Below are 23,726 nucleotides of genomic sequence, written 5' to 3' on the forward strand. Positions count from 1 at the left end.
ATAATAGCAATTCATACTACGGTGCACAGTAGTCTCCATTATTCAAATTACGCTGCACAGTAGCGCCACAACACCAGGTAGAGCCCCTTTTATACATTGCAGCAGACAGCATCCCCCTTTTTACACATTATTTTACACATTACGGCAGACAGCGTCCCCTTTTTTACACATTACGGCAGAAAGCGTCCCCTTTTTTACACATTACAGCAGACAGCGTCCCCGTTTTTACACATTACGGCAGACGGTGTCCCCCTTTATACACATTGCAGCAGCCAGCATCCCCCTTTTTACACATTGCGGCAGCCAGTCCCCCTTTTTACACATTGCGGCAGCCAGGCCCCCTTTTTACATATTACGGCAGACGGTGTCCCCTTTTTTACACATTGCGGCAGCCAGTCCTTTTTACACATTACGGCAGCCAGTCCCCCTTTTTACACATTGTGGCAGCCAGTCCCCCTTTTTACACATTATGGCAGACGGTGTCCCCCTGAGAGAGAGAGAGAGAGAGAGAGAGAGAGATATATACTTACCATCTCCCCGCTGACAGGCTCCTCGTGCTGGCAGCTCCCTCGGTGCAGGCATCGGACAAGGAGGAGGAGGGAGGGGGACTGGAGCCGCAGCAGCGCTATTTCATTGGTAGTAAGCGCCGCTGCAGCTGTCCCCTCTGCTTCCGTATTGGCTGCCCGGCGCTGCTGTGGATGCTGGGATGGAGGAACCGCATCCCGGCATCCACAGCAGCGCCGGGCAGCCAATACGGAAGGAGAGGGGACAGCTGCAGCGGCACTTACTACCAATAAAATAGCGCTGCTGCGGCTCCAGCTCCCCTCCCTCCTCCTCCTTCTCCGCTGTCCAGCGCTGCTCTCTCCTCCACAGCGTGGCGGCGACGCACGGCGCACACAGCAGAGGCGGCATGTAATGAGTCAATTTGACTCATTACATGCCGCTGGCCGTGCGCCCTCAGGGCAACTGCGCTGTGTGCCAGGCCCACCTGGCACAAACGTAGTTACGGCCCTGGCTCCACACAAACTGGCTGCTGATTTAATGGAAAGTTCAACAACCAAAATAAATGGTATGAAAGTATAGCCACTCGAAGGAGATGGATTTAGTTATTTTTCACATGCAGCGTAAGGTGCTGATGAATATACTTCACCCATCCAATGTGTAAAGGAGCGCTCCTTAAAAGTGCACAGTCCCGTGTACCCTCCTATGTGTCCTCCTGCTTGGTCCACGAAAGCTTGGGAACCCCAATAATGGGTGCAGGGGATGGGGGACTTTTGGCTGTGTCCACGGATGTGCGCACTGCCGCAGCGGCTGTGTGGGAATTGGAGACGCCTGTGTGTGTCGCTTGCCATGACTACCGGGTTCGGGCTTCCGGATTCTGCGTTCCAAATGCGGTTCACCTGTGAGAAAGTCATCTGACGCATTTCTCCGCCCACAAAGATGGCGGTTTCATCTTTCTTTGCATCAATAAGTGATGCAACTGCAATAACACCGATCCTGGCACCAATGCACAGGTCCCATCCTTTGATTGTATTGGCTGCGAATGCCTCTGCCTGATTGACAGGCAGAGGCGTTCGCAGGATGGGCGGGGGTGCGGCGATGGAGTGTTGCAAGGGTGGCGCAGGGAAAACAGTAGCGGGCGGCGGTGTTTTCGGGACATCACGCAGCTGCTCCGATGTAAAAAATGGCTGCTGCCCTCCTGCATACGCAGCCTAGCTGCGGCACCAGGGAGTCTTTTACATTTGCTGCAACTGCAATTAAATTGCAGTCGCAGCCGTTGTGCAGGCCATTCTGCATGCTGACCGGCCTTGCCCTGCAATTGGCGACGCCCAGCATGCAAAAGAAAGGACTGCAGATTCTGCTTTTTAGCAGAATCTGCAATCCTTACTGAATAACCCCCTTAGTACATATTATTGAACTTGAGATGCAGCATGCAGGAAAAAGAATGATATCTGGAGAAAAGAAAAATAGGAATTTTCACCCTGGGCCCCGCTTATCTTGATCCGGTCCTGACTGGTAGATCCATTTTACATTATTTAAGACTCCCCTGGACCTCAGTGGTCTTTCTTCCAACAGGTAAAGTCTCAGTTACATCACGATTTCACACTCTGTGACTGCATCCGCTGCACACAATGCTCAGTTTGTATACTGGATACGTGTGATGGAGGGATACATACACCACTCCATCTGAATTTTATACACATCTTATATGAGATAGAAATTTCAATCTCGTCATGTTTCTGAAAAAGACACATTTATTTTGGATCTATTTCTATTTAAGAACTTACATTAAAAATATTTTGAAATACAATATACTATAAATTACTATTCTGATGCAAAGAACAACATATATATTGCACATTACCTTGATCAGCTTCTGTACATCATTTTTTGTTAATGTTCGATCGACATTAAATCCGTTTCTCGGGTCTAACACTATAGCTTTCACCTAAGATTTAGAAGAAAAGGGGTAAAATAAAATAAAGAATATACAGTATCTAGATGTCATTTTTTTTATTATAACAGAAGTAGGCACAGACTTCTTTTTTATTAACACCATTTACTTCAATGAATAAAAGAGATATTTCGCTTGTAAAAAAGCAGAGAATTATACTTACGATAATTCCATTTCTTTGAAGTACTTCATGGCAGCCCTACTATGGGTTAATGACCCGTTCCCCTAATGTAGACAGCAGGTTTTTTCTTCTGGGACCCGCCCACCTTGAGTATATAGCTGCTCCCCTCCCCTTCCACCCTGTCTTTTTGAGTGTCTCCACAATAATTCCCAAAGAAAAAAACGCTCACAACTGGGCGGGCAATTCATGGGCTGCCATGAAGTACTTCAAATAAATTGGATTATCGTAAGTATGGGTCAAATTAGGTCGACCACTGAAGGTCGACATGGGCATTGGGTCGACATGCACATGGGAATTAGATCGACAGGTGAAAATGTCGACATGAGCTTTTGGACTGTTTTTGGTGTTGTTTTCTTCGTAAAGTGAAGGGGAACCGCAATTAGTGCACCGTGTCCCCTCGCATGGCTCGCTTCGCTCGTTCCAATTACCAGGTTACCATTCCAATCGTACTCCACGTGGATCGTCAAGTATGGAAAAATACAAAAAAATTAAAAAATGTGAACTCACCTGTCGACCAATTGACCATGTTGACCTAATGCATGTCAACCTTCAGTGGTCAACCTAAGCTGTGTCGACCTAATGCCTGTATCCCGTAAGTATAATTCTCTCTTTCGTTTTCCTACTTCATGGCACCTCTACTATGGGATATACCAAAGCTGAATGGGTGGGGGTACAAATTCAGACAAAGAATTGATGCTGAAGACTTCCGGTGGGCGGACCGAACGATCCGGCTGCTTCCCCTGAGAGCTCTCCCTCCAGACGTCCCTGTTAGCCCAGACCAGCGGCTCTCCCTGGACCAGTGACCCCGAAAACACACCAGCGGGTCCCGGAGATACCCCGGAGCAAAGTGGCGTGGGTCCCGGCTCGCTCCCCCCTCCCGCTGCACCCACCGAAGTCTGCACAAGCAGTGTGCAACAGATGACGGCGGCCATCTTGGGTCTCGTGGAAGATGCTGACCCCGCTGCCTGAGGGATCCCTGGCCGCTCACAGCACTCCACTGTGCTTCCCCGCCGGCCCTCTGGACCTCATACCGCAGGCTGACAGCTCCCCTCAACACAGGTGCGTGAAGCGGAGCCTCGCCGCTGCAGCGGTAGCGATTCCCTGCTCCCCTGATTGAAATCCTGGAGTGCCTGGAGCCTCTCGCCCCCTCAGAGGATACGCAGGGCTCAGACCACATCTGCACTGCTCCACTGATCAGGGCCATCACTCGGCTGACGCTGGTGGCGACGCTGCTGACCTGTCACCCCCACCTGTGCCCACATAAGCAACGATTTTACGCCAACAAACAAAATTAAAACAAAGAGGTCTTCCGGGTACCGCGCTGGCCGCTGCCTGAGCCCAGACCTTGTTGTCACAGGTGGATTCTTATCCCCCACCTCCCTCCACTTCTTACTATACGTGTGCCTCCTTGAACTGCACCCTGATTTGGCGATTCTACACATATTCTTCATAGTGCTTTTTCCCCATATCACTTCCCAGCTCCTCCGGGACTTACCTGCCATATTCCTAAGGGACTTGTAATCTTTTGCTATATACCTACGCTCATTGTGTCCTTTGAGTGACGCCGCGATTGGACCACATTCCCCACTATGGAAAAATATGTGGCCAAAACGCTCTATGCGAATAAGAATTCTCAAAACAAAAATAAATCGACGGCCAAAGATAGGGAATATAGCCCTATTCCACAGGGGTCTCCATCCTCTCCTGGCAGACGAGTCACTGACGACATGGTGCCTACAGACGTCCGAGCTAGCCCATCCTCAGTACAGAGGGCCAGAGAAATATCAGACATCATATCGCCTTTGCTGGACGCAAAATTGGCGCCTCTGATGGAGGCAATTACATCAGCAGCAGCTCAACTAACCCAACACACTCAAAGTCTGGCTGAGGCCGAGGACCGAATATCTACATTGGAAGATGATCAACAAACGATTCAATCACAACAACAAACGCATGACAACACCCTAGTGGCCATGACCGATAAGATCGAAGATTTAGAAAATCAGAATCGCCGGAACAACTTACGCCTGATTGGTCTTCCAGAATCCGTCAGACAGACGGATCTGCTGGACTTGGTTACTCGCTGGCTCCCCACAACCCTTGATTTACCCCCCTCACCCACCTCTTATCTTGTGGAACGGGCCCACCGCATTGGACCTGATAGGCAATCTTCACAGTCCTCTCAGTCACGTCCTAGACCAGTAATTTTTAAGTTACTAAATTATCTTGACAAAGTGAAGATCATGGAAGCCTACTGCAAGAGCTCTGACCTACGCTACGAGGAATCCAAACTTCTTCTTTTTCAGGACTTTTCCTTTCAAGTTTCGACACAACGACGGGAATTCTCCCCTGTATGCAAGGAGCTCTATGCTAAAAACATCAGATTTGCCCTCCTGTACCCGGCAAAACTGAGAGTCTTTCATGCCGGCAAACCACATTACTTCGACACCCCAGATTATGCTTGGAACTTTCTCAAGTCTCTGTCATCATCACAGTCTGACTCTAGAATGGACGATGCTGATTGACTCTTCTAGACTTAAGTATCTCTTTATCTTGTTTTCCCTCTCCTTCTTTCCTAATGGATAGCACATGATTGTTTCTATATGGTTCTTGCATATATGGTTAAATGCCGCAGGTGCAGGGATGGTGGGAATCCTTTACCCTATTTTTCCTGTCAGCCTTCTTTCCCTCCCCTTTTTCTAATCAAACCAGAGTTTCTGTTACAGATGGACGGTTGTTATTACTGTCTTCTTGGGTTCAAAAATTTAAAAAATGTTATGACTGGTGGCCTATGCTGCACTGACTACTGTTTTCTACCTGCATTACGCTGTTTTATTATTGTATGTTTATTTTAACTCCATTTGTTTGCCCGATACACCATTTTTGTCCTTCCCTTGCGTGCTGGGACAGGGGATTGGACTTTCGCTTGTGGCTTCTCTCTCTGCGTTCCACTAGACTGGGTATTGGATAATGCCGGCCCCTAGAGACACTGGGGCCTCTACTGATGGCTCCAAGACGTCTCTTAAATTGGTCTCGTGGAACGTAGAGGGCCTGCACACGCCAGTCAAGAGGAATTTTTTTTTACTCACCTCAAAAAGTTTCATCCTGATATAGTGTTTCTGCAGGAAACGCACTGGCGTCTCAATGACCCCAATACACTTAGAGATACCTGGGTTGGGGACTACAGAAGCGCCTCTTACACTACTAAAACAAGGGGAGTACTTCTTCTATTTCGTAAATCCCTGCACTACGAGATTAGGGATGAGTGTGTGGACCCTGAGGGACGGTTTTTGTTTTTAAAGGTAGAGGTCGAAGGAGAGCTTTTTACTTTAGCATGTATTTACGCCCCTACAGGGACGAATGCTTCCTTTTTCTCAGACATTTTTGTTAATTTACAGGGCTGGATGGAGGGAGTTTTGATTTTAGGGGGAGACCTTAATATTGTTCTAGACCTGTTATTAGATGTATCTGGTGGCCCCAGACAGTTGAGCTTCAATAGATCCACACCACCCTCCCTGTCCCTAATGCTGGACTCTCTACAGCTTCTGGACCCATGGAGATTTCTCCATCCGGACTCTAGGGAATATTCCTTCTTCTCACACACCCATAAAATATTCTCTAGATTTGATGACTGGCTAATATCTGCCTCTTTGATCCATAGAATAGTGGACTCCACCATAGCTAATATTCTCCTATCCGACAATGCCCCTATCACCCCCACCCGTACTCTTATGTCTGGTGGTTCCCTGAATACCTTGCTCATTCTGAGGACTTTAAACTCTTTTTGTCACAATCATATCTCAATTATACACGATAACGCAGCACATGTCAATGATATAAATCTTTTTTTGGCAGGCTTCTAAACCTGTTCTTAGAGGACAGATAATTTCATATGTTGCCACCAGGAAAAGGCAACTTCGGGAGAGGATGGCAGAGGCGTCCCTCCAGGTTGCCTCTGCTTATTCACGATTATTGGCTGATCCATCTGAGTCTAACAGAACATTATATAAAGACACTAAACTAATACACGATACCCTCTGTGCTGAACAGGCCAAATTATTCCTTTCCTTTCAATCAAACAAATATTTTCGTTGGGGCAATCGCCCAGGAAAATTATTGGCAAACATGGTAAAAACTCATGCAATACCAAAACATATTTCCTCAATTAGAGATACATGTGGACCCCCTTCAGCGACACAGGAACAGATTAGCGACACCTTTCTGACTTTCTTTGAGAAACTATACACCGCACCACCTGACCACCCTACAGCTGGCATGGACTTTTTGACACAGGCTGATCTCCCTACTCTTTCTGAGGACGATAGAGAATTTCTTACCACTCCCGTTACTGAAGCGGAATTAGAATCGACCATCAAATCCCTAGCAAATGGGAAATCCCCAGGCCCCGATGGCCTGTCGGCAGCCTATTATAAACTTCTTCTCCCACATATAAGTGACCACCTCAGACAATTATACAATGCACTCTTGACAGACCACCCTGCCCCGACAGGCTTTAATACGGCTCGAGTCATATTCCTCCCTAAACCTAATAAAGATCACACTTTGGTTTCATCCTACCGGCCAATCTCATTGTTAAACAAAGATTTTAAAATATTCACAAAGATTCTTGCCTCCCGCCTCCAAGTGATTCTACCCAAACTGCTCCATCCTGCCCAGACAGGATTCTTGCGCAATAGGCATTCAGTACATAATGTCCGCTCATTGTTAGCGGCCATGTTTAAAACACATGACTCATTGGAGAAAGAAAATATGGTCTTGAGTTGTGATGCAGACAAAGCCTTTGATCGAGTATCTTGGGCTCACATAGACAGAATACTTAGACTCCAAAATTTCGGTCTTGATTTTATTAAGGTATTTCATACCATTTATCAAACTCCCCAAGCCTTTTTGACGGTTAATGGTCACAACTCGAGAGTATTCTCCCTATATCGGGGTACCAGACAGGGCTGCCCCTTATCCCCCCTGTTATTTAATTTGGCCTTAGACCCTCTCCTTCGCCACTTTTTCAAAGAACACAGATGGCACGGCATAAAATTGGCTGATCAAGAACTCAAATTCGCAGCATTCGCAGATGACATTTACTTTAGCAACCCCCGAAAGGCCATACTACACTTACTTGATACTTTAGATTCATTTGAATTAGTCTCTGGTTTTAAAATTAATTACTCCAAAACAGAAGCTTTGGCTTTCTTTCCCTCAGTTAAAGCGGGCTGGGGCGACACATTCCCATTTCATTGGGCCACAAACAATTGTATTACTTATTTAGGGATTTTATTCCCTGATCACCCCTCCAAGCTATACCCTCTTAATTTCCCCCCACTATTTACTAGGACATATGCAGACTTTGCCAGATGGGCTCACCTCCCTCTTACGTACACTGGCAGAAGTCACTTGTATAAAATGATCAGCTTCCCGCGCTTCCTTTATGTATTACAGATGCTTCCGCTGATTCCGCCCAAACACATGCTAGCTCAAATGGACAAAGCACTGTCTAAATTTATTTGGGCGGGTAAGCACCCTAGATTCTCATTATTTAAATTACGCCAACCTCGTTCCCTTGGGGGCTTGAATTTACCATGCCTTCATTCATGTGCCTTGGCAGTCAACTACAGGATCGCTTTGGACTGGATTGGTGGCCAGGGCATATATGCCAACACACACCTGGAACAATCTTTTACACCCTCTCGGTCTTTGGTGTCCCTGTTACACACCACCTCTACTTCCATGCCGCACTGTGTAAAAGACAATATACTCGTTTCCTCTACCTGTGTTGCCTGGCGGCAGATTCGCTTGCAACTAAAATTATCACGACACATATCACTGTTTCTACCTTTCTGGGGCAACCCAGACTTCAAACCTCACACTATCTCTCCAATATTTCAGACTTGGTATGACGGGGGTCTAAAATATATCTATCATTTTCTGCACGCTGAAAATCTGACCTTACTTACACATTCCCAAATTATGGCACGTTTCCCATCTTTACAAATCCCATTCTTCCCCTTTCTTCAAGCATGCAGCTATGTACAGAAGGTCACATCTCTATTATCTATGCAGGATACCTCCCATGTCCTGGACAAAACATTACGACTCACCCCACATAGTAATTTTCCCACGGCACTCATATACACACACTCCCGCACCTTGCTAAACGTGGAATCTGGCTCAGTGGGCCTCCTGAAATGGAAACTGGAATTCCCAGATCTCACTATGAAACTGATTTTGGAGGCTAATGCCTATTTAGATAAAACATTAGGCTCAGTTTCATACTCAGAAATGCACCAGAAAATTCTACATAGAGCATATGTCACCCCCAAGCTACGACACCTTATCGGAGCTGCCCCTTCCTCTCACTGTTTCAAGTGCACTGCTCCAGAAGCAGATCTTGTACACTGTCTGTGGTCCTGTCCTAAGGTACGAGCACTTTGGCAGGCACGTCAATCATACATCACGACAGACCTACAGTTCCAATTTACTATTACTAAGACATGGGCATTCTGGGGTATATTCCCGAAACCATCTACTACCAGACTGTCCAAGGGGCAACGTATTTTTATTAATTAAACTGGCGGCTGCCACTAAAAAGACGATCCTCTCCCAATGGGTCTCCACTGACCCTGTTCCTATCTCACTACTACACCCTAGGATCTCTCACCTATTCCACATAGACTGGACCAATACTGTTTTACAGAAGGACAAACTGACTGAAAAATACTTTTACATTTGGCTACCCTATGTCCAGACTCTCCCCCCGGTTACAAAGGAGGCTCTACGGAAATGTTTTAAAGATACTAAATGGTACATGCTAGAAACCCTTGATTCCGTGGCCCCCTTTTGATCTCAAGACTCCATATGCCGGTCTTGTCTCTTGCTGTTTTGATATTTGTATATTTCCTCTAATGTTCAATTCTGATATTGTTTAGGGCTTACATGGAGTACAATTACTGTTATTATATGTCTATACTACTACGGTTATATAATGCATGGTGACCTCATTCTGTTCTATTATTAACTCACTGATCAATAAAAAAATTTGAAAAAAAAGAATTGATGCTGAAATATTTATTTTACTTATACCAAGGCCTCTTTCAAGACCTGGTTCCCAAAGTGGGCTTTAATAATGTCCAAAGCATAATGTTTAGAAAGGTATGCACAGAAGACCCTGTTGTTGCCGCACAGATGTCTTTGACTGCCACTTGCACCTTCCAAGCCCAAGAGACAGATATTGCCCGGGTTGAGTGTGCCTTAATATTCTCTGGAACTTCGCAGCCTTTTTCTTGATACATGAAGGTTATTATTTATTTAATGCATCTTGCAATGGTCTGTTTTGTTGGCGTATAACCTTTCCGAGCCCTTACAGGTACTATGAACAAATATCCACTTTCCTGAATTCTTTGACTCTAGATAGATGTAAATCGCTCTTACAAGATCCAACATATGCAACATTTCTTGCTCTTTATTCTCTGGTTGAGGAAAGAATGACGGCAACACAATTTCTTGATTGACATGGAATGTCGACATCACCTTCGGTAAAAAAGACGGATTTGTCCTTAAGACAATGCTATAAGACAAAATCTTCAAGTATGGCTCCTTAGCCCACAATGCTTGTAACTCCCCAACTCTCCGTGCAGATGTAATAGCCGTAAGAATGACTACTTTCCAGGTTAACAATTTCAGACTTATTTCCTGTATTGGCTCAAAAGAATGCTTCATCAGTGCATTTAGGATCACATTCAAATCCCAGGAAGGAACTATTGATCTAATCCGAGGTCTCAACCTTCTTATAGCTTGACAGAACTTCTGTATTAGATCATCTTCAAACAACTTTCTGTCCAACAGAACACTTAAAGACGAAATTTGCACTTTCAGGGTCGAGACAGCCAAACCCTTAGTAAAACCATCATGGAGAAATTTTAAAACTAGCGCCGTTTCTGCCTCTAATACGTCAAATCTATCTTTCGCCCAGATAGAAAAAATCTTCCATATTCTGTAATATATGTTTGAAGAAACTTTTTTCCTGGCTTGTAAGAGAAGTTGAATCACCGAATTCGATAGACCTTTCCGTCTCAGCAATCCCTGCTCAATTTCCAGGCCATAAACTGAATAGTCTGTGGTTTTGGGTACCACAGACGTCCTTGATGAAGCAACTCCAGGGTCACTGGTAGGGCCGGTTCCGGGGCTTCTGGCGCCCGGGCGGCATTAGGGGGCGTGGCTTCGTGCAGGGGGCGTGGTCATTTACGCCCCCTGTACAGACTGAAATGATGTGCGGTGCGCTAACCTTTAGCACGCATGCTGGGGGCTGCCCAGCGATGGGCAAGGCCGCCCAGCATGCTGACCGGTGCCTCCCCCCCTGCTACAAGCAGAAATTGCGTTCGCTTCGCAATTTCTGTTGTGTGCAGAAATTAAGGATAACTCCTGCTGGCGCAGCTTAGCTGTGGCCGCAGGAGTCCCAGCGCCATTTTTCCTATTGCAGCGGCTGCATGTGATGTCACGCATCCACCACAACCGCACCCCCCGACACGCCCCGTCGCGCGTACCAGCCCACCATTTTGGCTGGCACGCCCCCGCAACGCTCCGTTTCCTCCCAGAAAACGGTGCGTTGCCGCCCCGCGACCGCCCCTGCCTGAGGCAGAGGCAATCGCATTTTCTGCGCCCACACCACCTCAGCAAAAATTCCGTACGAATCGCTACTTGCGATTCTTACTGAATTTGCCCCTCAGTACGTGGATCTCAGTTTTCATTTTAGTCTAATTTTAGTCAACATTTTAGTCATAGCTATTGCAAACAGTTTAATGATACTGTAATGGATTTTGATGAAGAAAACGTCTCTAAAATTCCCTTGAGACGTATGCATACCTTTAACTGAGATGTAATCAGCATCCCGTTGCTCAGGATGTCGGCAGTCGAAATCCTGACACCAGAATCCTGACAATGATCAGAAGACAGGCGCCGAAATCCTGATATCGCTCTCAATGCCAATGCCGGAATCCCAACCGTAAGTATGGTGGGCTGGGTTAGGGTTAAGCTGTGGGAGGTTTAGGCACTATGGGGTGGGTTAGGGTTTGGGGGAGGACACACACGGACGGTTAGGATTAGGCTGTGGGGAAGGACGATTAGGGTTAGGCACTAAAAGGGGAGGGGTGGGGGGTAGGGTTAAGCACTAAGGGGGCAGGGTTAGGTGTAGGTACTAAGGGGAAACGGATAGGTTTAGACACTAAGGGGAATCGGTTAGGTTTAGGCTGCATGGAGAAGGGTTAGGGTTCAGCATAAGGTGGGAGGGGGGTAGGGGGATAGGAGTAGTATACTTACGTACTACCTGTCAGGATAATGACCAACAGGATGCCATGTAGCTCTTATGCTCGTTGGCATTCTCAGTGCTGGGAACATGTATCACACCCCTTTACTTATATGCATAGTAATCTAGGCTCAGTAGGCGGAGAATGTGTTACATACTGTGTCTAACTTACAGTAGTGCTCTCATACATCATATACAAACTAGTACATTAAGTATGTTAGAACAAACAAGTGCAATACACAATCATATTTCCTTCACAGCAGGTCATATTTATTTTCTGCAAATATCTAGAACATAATAATAATTGTTCTTTAAAAATGTAAAACCCTACTTCCAGTGTTAATTTTGACAAGGATTTTAAATTTAGTTTTAGTTGCATTTTTTTTTTGCTTTGTTTTAGGTAAGATTTAATCAGTGGATCTCAGTTTTTATTTTAGTCTAATTTTAGTTCTGAAGTAAACTGTAATCGACAAATACTTTTAGTCAAAATTTTCATCAACAAAATGATATACATAATTGTGCCAAAATTGCAAAAAAGGCATCCGATTAAAAGTAACACTTGGCTCATGAGTTACTGCCAAATGTAAACATTTGAGTGCACCAGCTAATCTTGAAAATTTCACATAAATGTAAAATCCTCAAGTTTTATTACAATATTGTCAAGTAAAACTAAATTTTAGTTTGCATTTGGACACAAACTCAGGTACACTACTATAGTAAGGCTGTATTATTCCGGAACACCCATATTTACTAATATCCTGCTAGTTTCTTCCTCTTGCAATAAATTGCTTGTTAATGTGCCAACAGAGACATATGTCTGTAGAAAGAGGCGTGCCTGCACAAAGACAGGTGCAAAAGACTTTATTTATGTGCCATCTTCACGTTTTTTTTAAAGCTGCAGAAAGTACCCAGAGTTCCTGGATACTGGACAAGTAATGGTGCCCATACACTCGTGCGATGCCCTGCGACGCGACATCGCGGGGCATCGTACCGGCAGTTCAGGTGTGATGAAATCGCACCTGAACTGCCAAAGTGATTACCATGCGATCATGCAATAGATTGCATGGTAATCACGTGATCAGCACGTCACGCCTCTGGCCGCTGCCGGCAGGTGCCCATCGCACATCGCAGTGCGATATAGCTCACGTGGTTTTAAAACCACATGCGATCGCACTGCGATGCGAGAGATATTAAGTGCAGCAAATAATATCTTGAGACGCGACATTCGAGCGGCGTGCCCGCGCATCGCGTCTCAAGATACCTAAAATGTGCATACAATCCTTCGATTTCTCTCACAGATGAGGTCGAAATCGAAGATTAGCACCGATTATCTCACAAGTGTATGGCCACCATAAGACACGTACAAGACAAAGTTATGTTCTACAAAACAGAGACACATACAAACAATTCTTGCTCTCTGTAAAGCATATATTATAGACGTGGCTGTTTTGTTTGTTTGTTTCTTGGCAGAAATGTGATAATTGCACAGGGCGAGATTTCTCAAAGCGTGGAGAGAGATAAAGTAGCAACCAATCAGCTTCTGTCATATTACAGGCTGTTTTTAAAAATTGTCATTTAGCTTGGTACTTTATGTCTCTGCATTTTATTTCTCTCCAAGCTTTGATAAATCTCCCAGATAGTATGAAGTCCTGATCTGATATAATGTCGTTTTTAGTATAGCTTAATCTAACACCATCTTGGCACAATTCCAAACAGCAAAAATTATATTATGTGGCAGCCAGCATGTACTGTGCCTTAACTCAAATTACAATCATGCAAAATACCCTGGTGTTGAGCCATGTGGGTATTCAGGTTTCAGCAACTGAACCAGCAGTAAAAATAAAGGGCGCGAGCTATCAAATTTTAGAGAGAGATAAAGCGGAGAGAGTTAAGGCCAGTACACACTCGGAGAGATGTGTGCTGAGCGATCTGTCAGACCGCTCAGCATAGCGTGATGTGTGCTGGGCGAGGGGGAGTGGGGCAGGCGCTTATTTCACCCAGCGGGTGAAATGAGCGATTGGCTAGATTGTGCCTGCATGCAGGTCTAACTAGCGATAGTGACGCGCAGAGCCGCACATCGCTATCGCTGGGGGGCATACACATGAGAGATCCATGCTTAACTTCTAAGCAATCTAGTCAGATTGCTTAGATTTTAAACACGGATCTCTCCGTGTGTACCCTCCATTAAAGTACCAACCAATCAGCTCCTGTCACTTTACAAGCTGTTTGAAAATTGACAGAAGCTGATTACTTAGTACTTGTTCACTCTCCATAATTTGATACATCTCCCAAAAATGTTTCTTAAGGCCCATATACACGGGAGAAATGTGTGCTGAGCGAACTGCTCAGCACACATCTCTCCCGCCGCTCAGCACAGCGCGATGTGTGCTGAGCGATGCGGGGGAGGACAGGGGGCCGCTCATTTCACCCAGCAGGTGAAATGAGCGACGTGCTAGATTGAGCCTGCATGCAGGCCAATCTAGCACCGGCGATAGCGATGTGCGGGGCCGCGCATTGCTATTGCTGAGGGGGGTACACACGAGTGATCTGTGCTTAAAATCGGATTGCTTAGATTTTAAGCATGGATCTCTCCGTGAGTACCCCCCTTTAGCGTTTGGCAGAGAGAAACATTATACAAAAATGCTAAATGTATTGCATAGTATTTGCCTAAATAAATACCAATTTGGTAACATCATTTTTTTTAAAGTATGGCTGCATGGATGAAGTGCGGCTATATGGTATGTACATTAGCTCACAGAACAGAACGTTACTTACCACAAATGCAACCATTGTTTCAGATACTGTATGACCCTTTGCAGCACATTCTAGGGCAATTTCCCGGATAATGTTCTTTATTACACTTTCAGCCTGAGTGTGTGACATATTAGCTGAGAAAAGAAACATAAACACATGAAATACAGTAGGTCAGGTATCAAAAATATATGAATGGTACAAATCGTGTGAAGCAAGGAATATCCTTTATGGTATAAACTTAAAGGTTTGGGTACACATGCCATGTACTGGGGTCTAGCCTCTACCACTGCAGCAGAAAGATCTGACAGTGAGCATAAAGGAATCCATTTGCAAACTCTGCTGTAAGCAATGGCAGCTGATTATATCGTAGCACATTACCTATGCTGATATACAGATCACCGTATACTATATGCAATCGCTAGTCACAGTGGTAGCCAGGTCAGCTGTGCGGCTCAGTGAACTTGTCGGCGCAGATTGTTTATAGACCGTCACCATGGAGATATAACGTAGCGTCGCACGTCTGTACGCATTGGCCATAGCCTGATGTCTTCCACTCCCATCTACCCACAGCGATAGAATGTGTACGCAGACTGTAGTGTGACAGTATTGCCACTAGGAGGCGCAGCAGCCAAATACACAGGGTGTTCTTCATTCCATGGAACGTGACACATGGTTACTGTGATGTACTGATTTGCATTGCTACTTCTACTTATTTTAAATTTTACTGTAACGTGAGAAGATTTTGGAAACATTATGTGGATACTAACAGACAACTAGATGCTTTCCTTAAAGAAGCTGCTAAATCATTCCTAAATGTGTGTATGGATATTCCCAGAGGCCCCCCAGCTAATATTGTAATTAAGTAGCAAACCCTTTTGTACTTTTTTTTCTGAAGCAGTATTTTTTCACAATTACCTAATGAAGTGACTGCCATAGCAAATTGTCACGCAATAAACTGTACATTGTTTTATCTTTTGTAATATTTAAGTTGCTCAGAGCTCCCTTTATTGACAAATTCTGAAGAATTATGTATTCATTCAGCATCCTTGATGCATATATATTATTACATATACAAATAATGCAGCAGCGTTTCTAGAGAGGAGGGGACCCGTGTGCTGACTCTGTGTGTGGGCCCCCTCCTCTCCTGTAGCCGTCACAACCATTGCTAGCACTCTCAACGCTGAGACTCTGGCACACCATTTTTCCAGAGTCCTGCGCATGCGCTGTAGACTCTGGCACTTGACCAGAGTCTCTAGCGTTCAGTGCGCTAGCAGCGGCGGTGACGGTTACGGGAGAGAAGGGGGCCCACACACAGTCGCCGATGGACACCGGAAAGGCAAATATAGAAGAAATGGGTGCGGTGTGGGCCCCCTCTGGACTCAGGGTCCCGTGTATACCGCACACACTGCACCCATTATAGACCAGTGAAATCGATATAGGCAAGATATTAAAGCCCTGATTTATCAAGCCTTGGAGAGTGATAAATAGCACAGTGATAAAGTACCAGCCAATCAGCTCCTAACTGCCATGTTACAGGCTGTGTTTAAAAAATGACAGGAGCTGATTGGCTGGCACTTTATCGCCGTGCTATTTATCACTCTCCAAGGCTTGATAAATCTGGGCCTAAGTTTCAAATTTTGGATGCTCTGTAATCTATGCAGCACCAGTTGACCCAAACCTGTTTCCTAACATGACATCACCACCGTACACCTCGACAAGTTGGCGATGAATTTTAGCTGCTGATGTGTCCTCTAACCGCAGCAATCTGATCACACTACACACCTCAATGTTTGACCACGATTCAACCAGCCCCACCATGCTACAAGTGATGTTAGGACAGTACGACTGATATGAGATGAAGTCTAATGGCCGTGAAGGTAAGCAGTGGTATAAATCAAAATAATATTAATATAGTCAAAATACTTGCATGGATATGTAGTATATTTTATTTATTCCATTTATTGTATGTTATATTTTTTATTAATACTATATGACTTTAGTGCAATGCACATAGTTTTAGTATAACATATTTACTTCATGCACATTTATTATATGTACAGTAATATTTTTTAATGATTATGCACAGACCATTTTTTATATGTATCTAATTGTTAGTGTGTTTTTTTTTAATATCATTATTGTTCCAGTAATGTGTAGAGCTGGAGCCAGTTAATGATGTGTTATTTATGATACAGTGGGGCACGTTTACCATAATTATGTTTATTGTTTACAGCGCTTCCACAGCTGCTGAGTGATCACTTCCGGTAACCGGGATGAGGCTGCGACAGGAAGTGGACGGGCCAAATGCTTGCTTGGATTATAAACAGGGTGTGAAAAAAAATCATGATTTTTTTTTAAAAGGACAAAAAAATTATTTTTATTTAAATCTGGATTTTTTTTATTTAAATTGAATTTTTATAACAATGATCAAGTAAACAAATAACCCAAGTAAAAACAATAATTCAAACTTATTTTAAAATACTGTAACTTTTATATATTTAATTTAAATGACTTGACAGCGTCTCTATGAATCATGGTGATGGCACAGCAAACTACACACAAATCACACAAACTGCAAAAGGAAAGAAACAGCAATGATGTTAAAAGCTACAGTTTCAATGTGCATTTTTCCAGCAAACTATTGGAACCACTGTTAACTCAACCTCCTGGTCAAACAATAGGTCATTAAACGGAGTTGCTTTTGCTTGGAACCTGACTAGTGTTCGTTGAAGGGTATTTGAATGTGGATATTATAATATTTTGATTGAACCCCAAAGTGCAACTGTTGTTCAATGAAGCTTGAACCACCAGATACTGTAATATACTCAGCAAAAAAAAGGACCTGGGAAAATACCCTCTCACCAGAGAAGACACCCAAAACATGGTACCAAATGCCTTTTATTAACAGAATATCTTAAATGTATTCATGACATTAAAATAAAATATAAATATAGAAATTCTTACATAATAAAATTGGTGGTTCATAGAACATCGCTATACAGTAATGGTGCCCATACACTTATGAAATTATCGGTACTAGCCTTCGATTTTGACCACATCTGTGAGAGAAATCGAAGGATTGTATGCACATTTTAGTACCTTTCGATGCGATGCGCGGGCACGCCGGTCAAATATCACGTCTCAAGATATTATCTGCTGCACATAATATTTATCGAATCGCAGTGCGATCGCATGTGTTTCTAGAAACACATGCTATATATTGCACTGCGATGTGCGATGGGCGGCCGCTCCCACTTGGCGGGGACGTGCCCATCACGTGATTACCATGCGATCTATCGCATGATCGCATGGTAATCTTTTTGGCAGTGCAGATGCGATTTCATCGCACCTGAACTGCCGGTGCGATGCCCCGCGATGTCGCATCGCGGGGCATCGCACAAGTGTATGGGCACCATTACAGAGGTGTTAAATTTCCAACAAACCACCCTAGAGTGTGAGCTCAGTGATGGAGGTCCCGATATAGACAAAATGGGTCCGACTACCAAATTACCCTACTCGTTTTGTCTTTTGCACAGGACTTCTTCAGGGGTAAGGAGAATCGCAATTTGTAATGAATGCTAGGTATAAAAAGATGTTGATTAGTAAAATCCACTGTCCAATAACGTCCCTTAGTAGATCAATGAGGACCGCAGATTGTAACAAATAGGTGACAAAAGGTGTTCCCTAGTACAAACCACTGGCCAATTATGTCCCTTAGGAGATCAATAAGCACCTGAGATCCTTCTAGGAACATATTAGTCAGCAGAGTTCCTGCTCCTTCAGTGGCTGCAGTGGAAATCCTGTATCCTATTTGTTGCAATTTACGGTCCTCATTGATCCGCTAAGGGACGTTATTGGTCAGTTGGACTTTACTAGTGAACATCTGAATTAAAATTGGGCGTATTAATGCTTATGATAAACGCAAATTCTACTCCGTGTATATCTACAAAACCTAAGAGACCCTTCAGGGAATTGCTAAAAAAATAACTGCCTTTATACAGATCACGCAAATGCATCAAGAATTATAGAATATCTCAAATCAAGCAATTTACATGGGAGGTCATTCCGAGTTGTTCGCTCGCAAGACGATTTTAGCAGAGTTGCTCACGCTAAGCCGCCGCCTACTGGGAGTGAATCTTTGCATCTTAAAATTGCGAACGATGTATTCGCAATATTGCGATTACACACCTCGTAGCAGTTTCTGAGTAGCTTCAGACTTACTCGGCATCTGCGATCAGTTCAGTGCTTGTCGTTCCTGGTTTGACGTCACAAACACTCCCAGCGTTCGCACAGACACTCCTCCGTTTCTCCGGCCACTCCTGCGTTTTTTCCGGAAACGGTAGCGTTTTTTCCCACACGCCCATAAAACGGCCTGTTTCCGCCCAGTAACACCCATTTCCTGTCAATCACATTACGATCGCCAGAACGATGAAAAAGCCGTGAGTAAAATTACTAAGTGCATAGCAAATTTACTTGGCGCAGTCGCAGTGCGAACATTGCGCATGCGCATTAAGCGGAAAATCGCTGCGATGCGAAGATTTTTACCGAGCGAACAACTCGGAATGACCCCCCTGATCCCAAATAGCATGGATTTACTGGTAAGAGATCATGTCAAACACATCTTATTGACTTTGTTGACTAGGTGATTAAAATAATAGATGAAGGAGGGGCCATTTTTGTAGCATATCTAGACTTTAGTAAGGCTTTTTTGACACAGTACCACATAGCAGAATACTAAATAAACTCAAAAGCATGGGTTTGAATTCTAAGATTGTTGAATGGATAAGAACTTGGTCGCAGGATAGGAATCAGACGGTTGTAGTAAATGAGGTGCAGTCTCAGGAGTGAAAGGTTACAAGTGGTATACTCAAGGGATCTGTACCTAGACCAGTGCTTTTTTAATATTTTTGTTAGGGACACTGCAAATGCTATCAAAAGGAAAGTATGATTTTTTGCAGATGACACGAGCAAACAATAGAGTAGACACCAGGAGTGGTGAAATAAATGATTGATGATCTAGGTCAGGCATGTCCAACCTGCGGCCCTCCAGCTGTTGTGAAACTACATATCCCAGCATGCCCTGACACAGTGTTGCTGTCAGAGAATGCTAAAGCTATGTCAGGGCATGCTGGGATGTGTAGTTTCTCAACAGCTGGAGGGCCGCAGGTTGGACATGCCTGATCTAGGTAGACTAGAGGAATCATCAAGAACGTGCAAACTACAGTTTAATACCAGAAAATATAAAATTATGCACTTTCTTCTCAAAAACCCAATGGCTAAAAACAGGGCCATTTCTAGACATAACAGTAAAAATGTGCTGCCCCCTGGATACTTAAAAAATGTAGGATATTGAGAAACATTTGCGCAAGCCAAAAATGGTGTGTGGCCTCGCAGGAAGAGACTACTTTACACCCCAGTTTGCACACCCAAACATTAGCCACCAATGGAAAAACATTTTTTTTTTAAATCCTGTATCATGCCCCTTACATTATTTGTCATTATTCCTCCTAATAGTAATGCCCCTTACACATTACAACATTCCCGGCATGCTGTGCTAACCTTAGGGGTTTCATGCCACCCCCCCCATTTGGCACCTGTGGTCACTTGGCTCTCTGCAGCACTCCCCCCTGCGAGTCAGCCTTAATGGTATTTCCAGGTACCGCTGTTTGTGCCTTTCCCTGGTACTACTGGCCCTCTAAGCATCTGTCTCCTATGAGGCGGCACCCATTTTGGGAGGGACATTTTCAACAATATTCCATGCACAAGGCCAGAACACATGGAATTCTTCTATATAGACACTAGCCGCAGACCGCCATGCTAGAAATGTCCCTGGCTAAATATCGTAGTAACAGCACTATAATGGAAACTACTGAGGAGGAAAGGGTTCTAGGAGACACACTATTTCAAGAAAGCAATGTAACAAAGCAATGAGGAAGGCAAGTAAGATGCTCTCTTTGCATAGGGAAAGGAAACCATAGCACAGGCATTCCCAACCTTGGTCCTCAATACACAAACAGTTCATATTTTAGTGATATCCAGGCTTCAGCTCAGATCATTAAACCAGAATAACAGAGGTAGTAATTAAGTCACCAGTGCTCAAGCATGGAGCTCACTTAAACCTGGAATGCCTACAGTAGCAGAAAGTAGTAATACTACCACTGTATTATATTATTGGTACAGACTCCTCTAGAATACAATGTTCAGTTCTGGAGGCCATATCTTCAGACGGAAATAAATACATTAGAGACTGTACAAAGAAGGGCAACCAAAATGGTGCATGGTCTATACCACAAAAAAAGTAAAATAGAAAAAGAAAAACTTACCAGGAAAGATTAAGAGTTCTTACTATGTATAGTTTGGAGCAAAGAAGAAAAGGAAGGGTGGGTGACATGATATGAACTTTCAAATATAAAGGGTTTTAACAAGGTACAAGAGGGAGGGGCGTGGCTTAGCGGCAGATGCAGGCAGTTGGGCAGTGTTAGAGCTCCTGCCTAAAGCTCCTGCCTAAAGCACAATTATATTGCTTCAGTTTTAAAGCTACCTGCACGAGAGGACTCGTTTTGGTCCCCTCCAGTGCTCCTGTGTCGGGTGAGGCGGTCTGCGGAGCCGGCGGGTGCCCCCTGCACCTGTGCGGGTTGCGGCCTGCTTCCCTGACTGGAGCAGGGGCCTCGATCTTTCCTTCACCCCGGACCGGAAGTGAGGGGCTTGCGGTCTGTGGATGGCGTAGGAGCGCTCTCCTCTCCTCTGCTACCCCCTGCGCCCCCCTCGACCGCGGCACCCGGAGTGGGTACAGGCTGTGCGGCGCGGACGGGCCGCTGGCGCGTCTGAGACCGGGGGCGCTGTGCTCCCTCTCTCATCCTCTCCCCTCCTGCCGCGGGCCGTCTCCCCGGACGTGGAGACACTCACCGCTCCCACCGTCTCAGCCCGTATCCTGCAGGCTCCAGGTACTGAGGCTGCTGTAGCCCTGTGTTGTAGGCTGGAGGCGCCATCTTGACTGAGGGCAGCACGCCCATACTGTATGTTGTTTTAGCAGAAAGAGATACAGCGGGGGGGGGGGGGGGCATGGCCTGGCTACTGAAGGAGGCGGACGCACGCTGAGAGAGCTCCTGCATTTCGGGGCAATAAATCCCTTTACCGATCTCCTGCCTGCTCCCGGCGCCCCAGAACACTCTGGAAGTGCGGCACGCGAGATTCCAGCGGCGGGGCGGAGGATCTATGCGGGGCTGTGCTTCCAGCGGGGAACGATAGATCCAGCACCACACCCCCACTGCTACCCACCCCGGTATGCCATTTCTCTGATGCTACTCAGACCCTGCTCTCCCCAGAACCAGCGTACAGCCACTAATCTCTGATGCCACATATAGTTTGCTGGCCCCCCTTGTCCGACACATATACTGCACCTATTCCCTGAAGTGCATTGCTGACTTCGGCCGCAGATTCATCTGTACCTATGTGAGGACCCCCAGCTGTCTCTTGGATAATGCTGCTGCTTGCCTGATGTATCCTTAAGGCCACGTGGGGGGCTACTGCATGGCGACGATCCACGCATTTCTATATTACCAAGGATATGTGAAAGTGAAACACTACGCCACCTTTCTTTATAGACCGATCTCATGGTGAGAGGCACGAAGCAAAAAAAAGGCCAAGACCAAGCCAGACGAGACTCTGCGACCCGTCATTCGTCAGATCTACGCCAGTTCTTAACTCCACCTACCGCAGACCTAGCCGCCACTTTAGCCATTCCCGACTCCCCAATTCTACATATTCAGGTGGACGACATGGCTCTCCCAAGACCCCGCAACCTCCATTGGCCTCCTCCTCGACAGCAGAGATTAGCGAGATTCTGTCTCACGTCAAATCACTTTCCACAAAGCAAGATTTTTCGGCCTTAAAGACTTGCTTACTGTCTACCATCAAGCAAGAGGTGACGGCGCTCCAACAAGACATGTCTCAAGTTGCGGCCCGTGTTGATATATTGGAACGACACCCTAACTAAATTTCAAGAGGTGATTTCTCATCAGAGGAGTGATATTTCCTTTCTCAAGTCACGTATAGAAGATTTGGACAACCGTGGGAGGTGGAACAATATCATGGTCAGAGGCCTCCTGGAAAGTATCCAACAGGCCGATCTGACGAATGCGCTGACAACGATATTTGGAGAGGTTATTGATCTGGATCCTGACAGGGACATCGTGTTCGATAGAGCACACCGTGCTCTCCGTCCTCGAGGCATACCGTCAGACAGGCCACGAGTTGTGATCTGCAGGCTCCATTATTATACCCAAAAGGAGGAGATAATGAGAAAGGCCTGCCAACTGGATGGTATTGACTTCAAAGGCGACAGGATTCAGTTATTCCCAGACCTTGCACGATCAACCCTGCAACAGCGCCGAGCCTTAAAGCCCCTTACTGACTCCCTTCGGAAACTTGAACTGAAATATAGATGGGGCTTCCCTTTCTCTCTTCAGGTTTCTCACAATGGTAAAGTAGCTACGCTCTTCAGACCGTCCGATCTACCGGCCTTTTTCACAACGCTAGGCATACCGCCTCTACTGTTGCCTGACTGGGACTCTTATCATCATCAACCTGTCATTCCTGCCGCGATCCCTCTAGATGATATGCGGCAACAAGTGCGATCCCCGCGGACGCCGGGGACTCACCCTGCCAGTTCACAGTCTTCTGCGCCTCCATGATTGAGACTTTTTGCCTTGTATTGGTGGGATAGTTCTTGTTTCTACAGATGCATATTTGTCTTTTCTTCTTTGAGCTTCAATATGTTTCTAATATATGTGATCTGTTTTGTAATGGTTTCTTCAGATAGGTGGTACGTTAACGTTAGGAAGTGTTTTAAACATGTTTAAACTGAATCTTCACTGCTGATAATAATTTTTGTCTGTTTTTACGGTATTCTGATCTCTTTCTATATGTTTTATAATGTACCCATTCTTATTCCTAGGTAATTTTTTTGCATTAAGTACATTTTTTTGCCGTGGGTGGTCGCTGTCTTTGGCCCCCCGTAG

The 23,726-nt window shown here is 45.2% G+C and overlaps 1 protein-coding gene and 1 long non-coding RNA gene across 2 annotated transcripts in view; one reads left to right on the forward strand and one right to left on the reverse strand.

Moving 5' to 3' along the window:
• The window catches only part of CFAP206 (cilia and flagella associated protein 206), a 155,865-nt gene extending 140,645 nt beyond the window's left edge, over positions 1-15,220 (reverse strand). The window contains exons 1-3 of the mRNA XM_063916935.1: positions 15,085-15,220; positions 14,728-14,840; positions 2,366-2,449 (exon numbers count right to left, since the gene is read on the reverse strand). Of these exons, the coding sequence (XP_063773005.1) occupies positions 2,366-2,449; positions 14,728-14,835 (192 nt within the window). The 5' untranslated portion in view covers positions 14,836-14,840; positions 15,085-15,220. The remainder of the gene's footprint in view (positions 1-2,365; positions 2,450-14,727; positions 14,841-15,084) is intronic.
• Positions 15,221-16,256: 1,036 nt separating this feature from the next.
• LOC134909733 (uncharacterized) overlaps positions 16,257-23,726 on the forward strand; it is a 108,078-nt gene continuing 100,608 nt past the window's right edge. The window contains exons 1-2 of the long non-coding RNA XR_010176013.1: positions 16,257-16,583; positions 16,940-17,590. This is a non-coding gene — a long non-coding RNA (uncharacterized LOC134909733). The remainder of the gene's footprint in view (positions 16,584-16,939; positions 17,591-23,726) is intronic.

Source organism: Pseudophryne corroboree, chromosome 4 (assembly GCF_028390025.1).
Source record: "Pseudophryne corroboree isolate aPseCor3 chromosome 4, aPseCor3.hap2, whole genome shotgun sequence".
NCBI lineage: Eukaryota > Metazoa > Chordata > Amphibia > Anura > Myobatrachidae > Pseudophryne > Pseudophryne corroboree.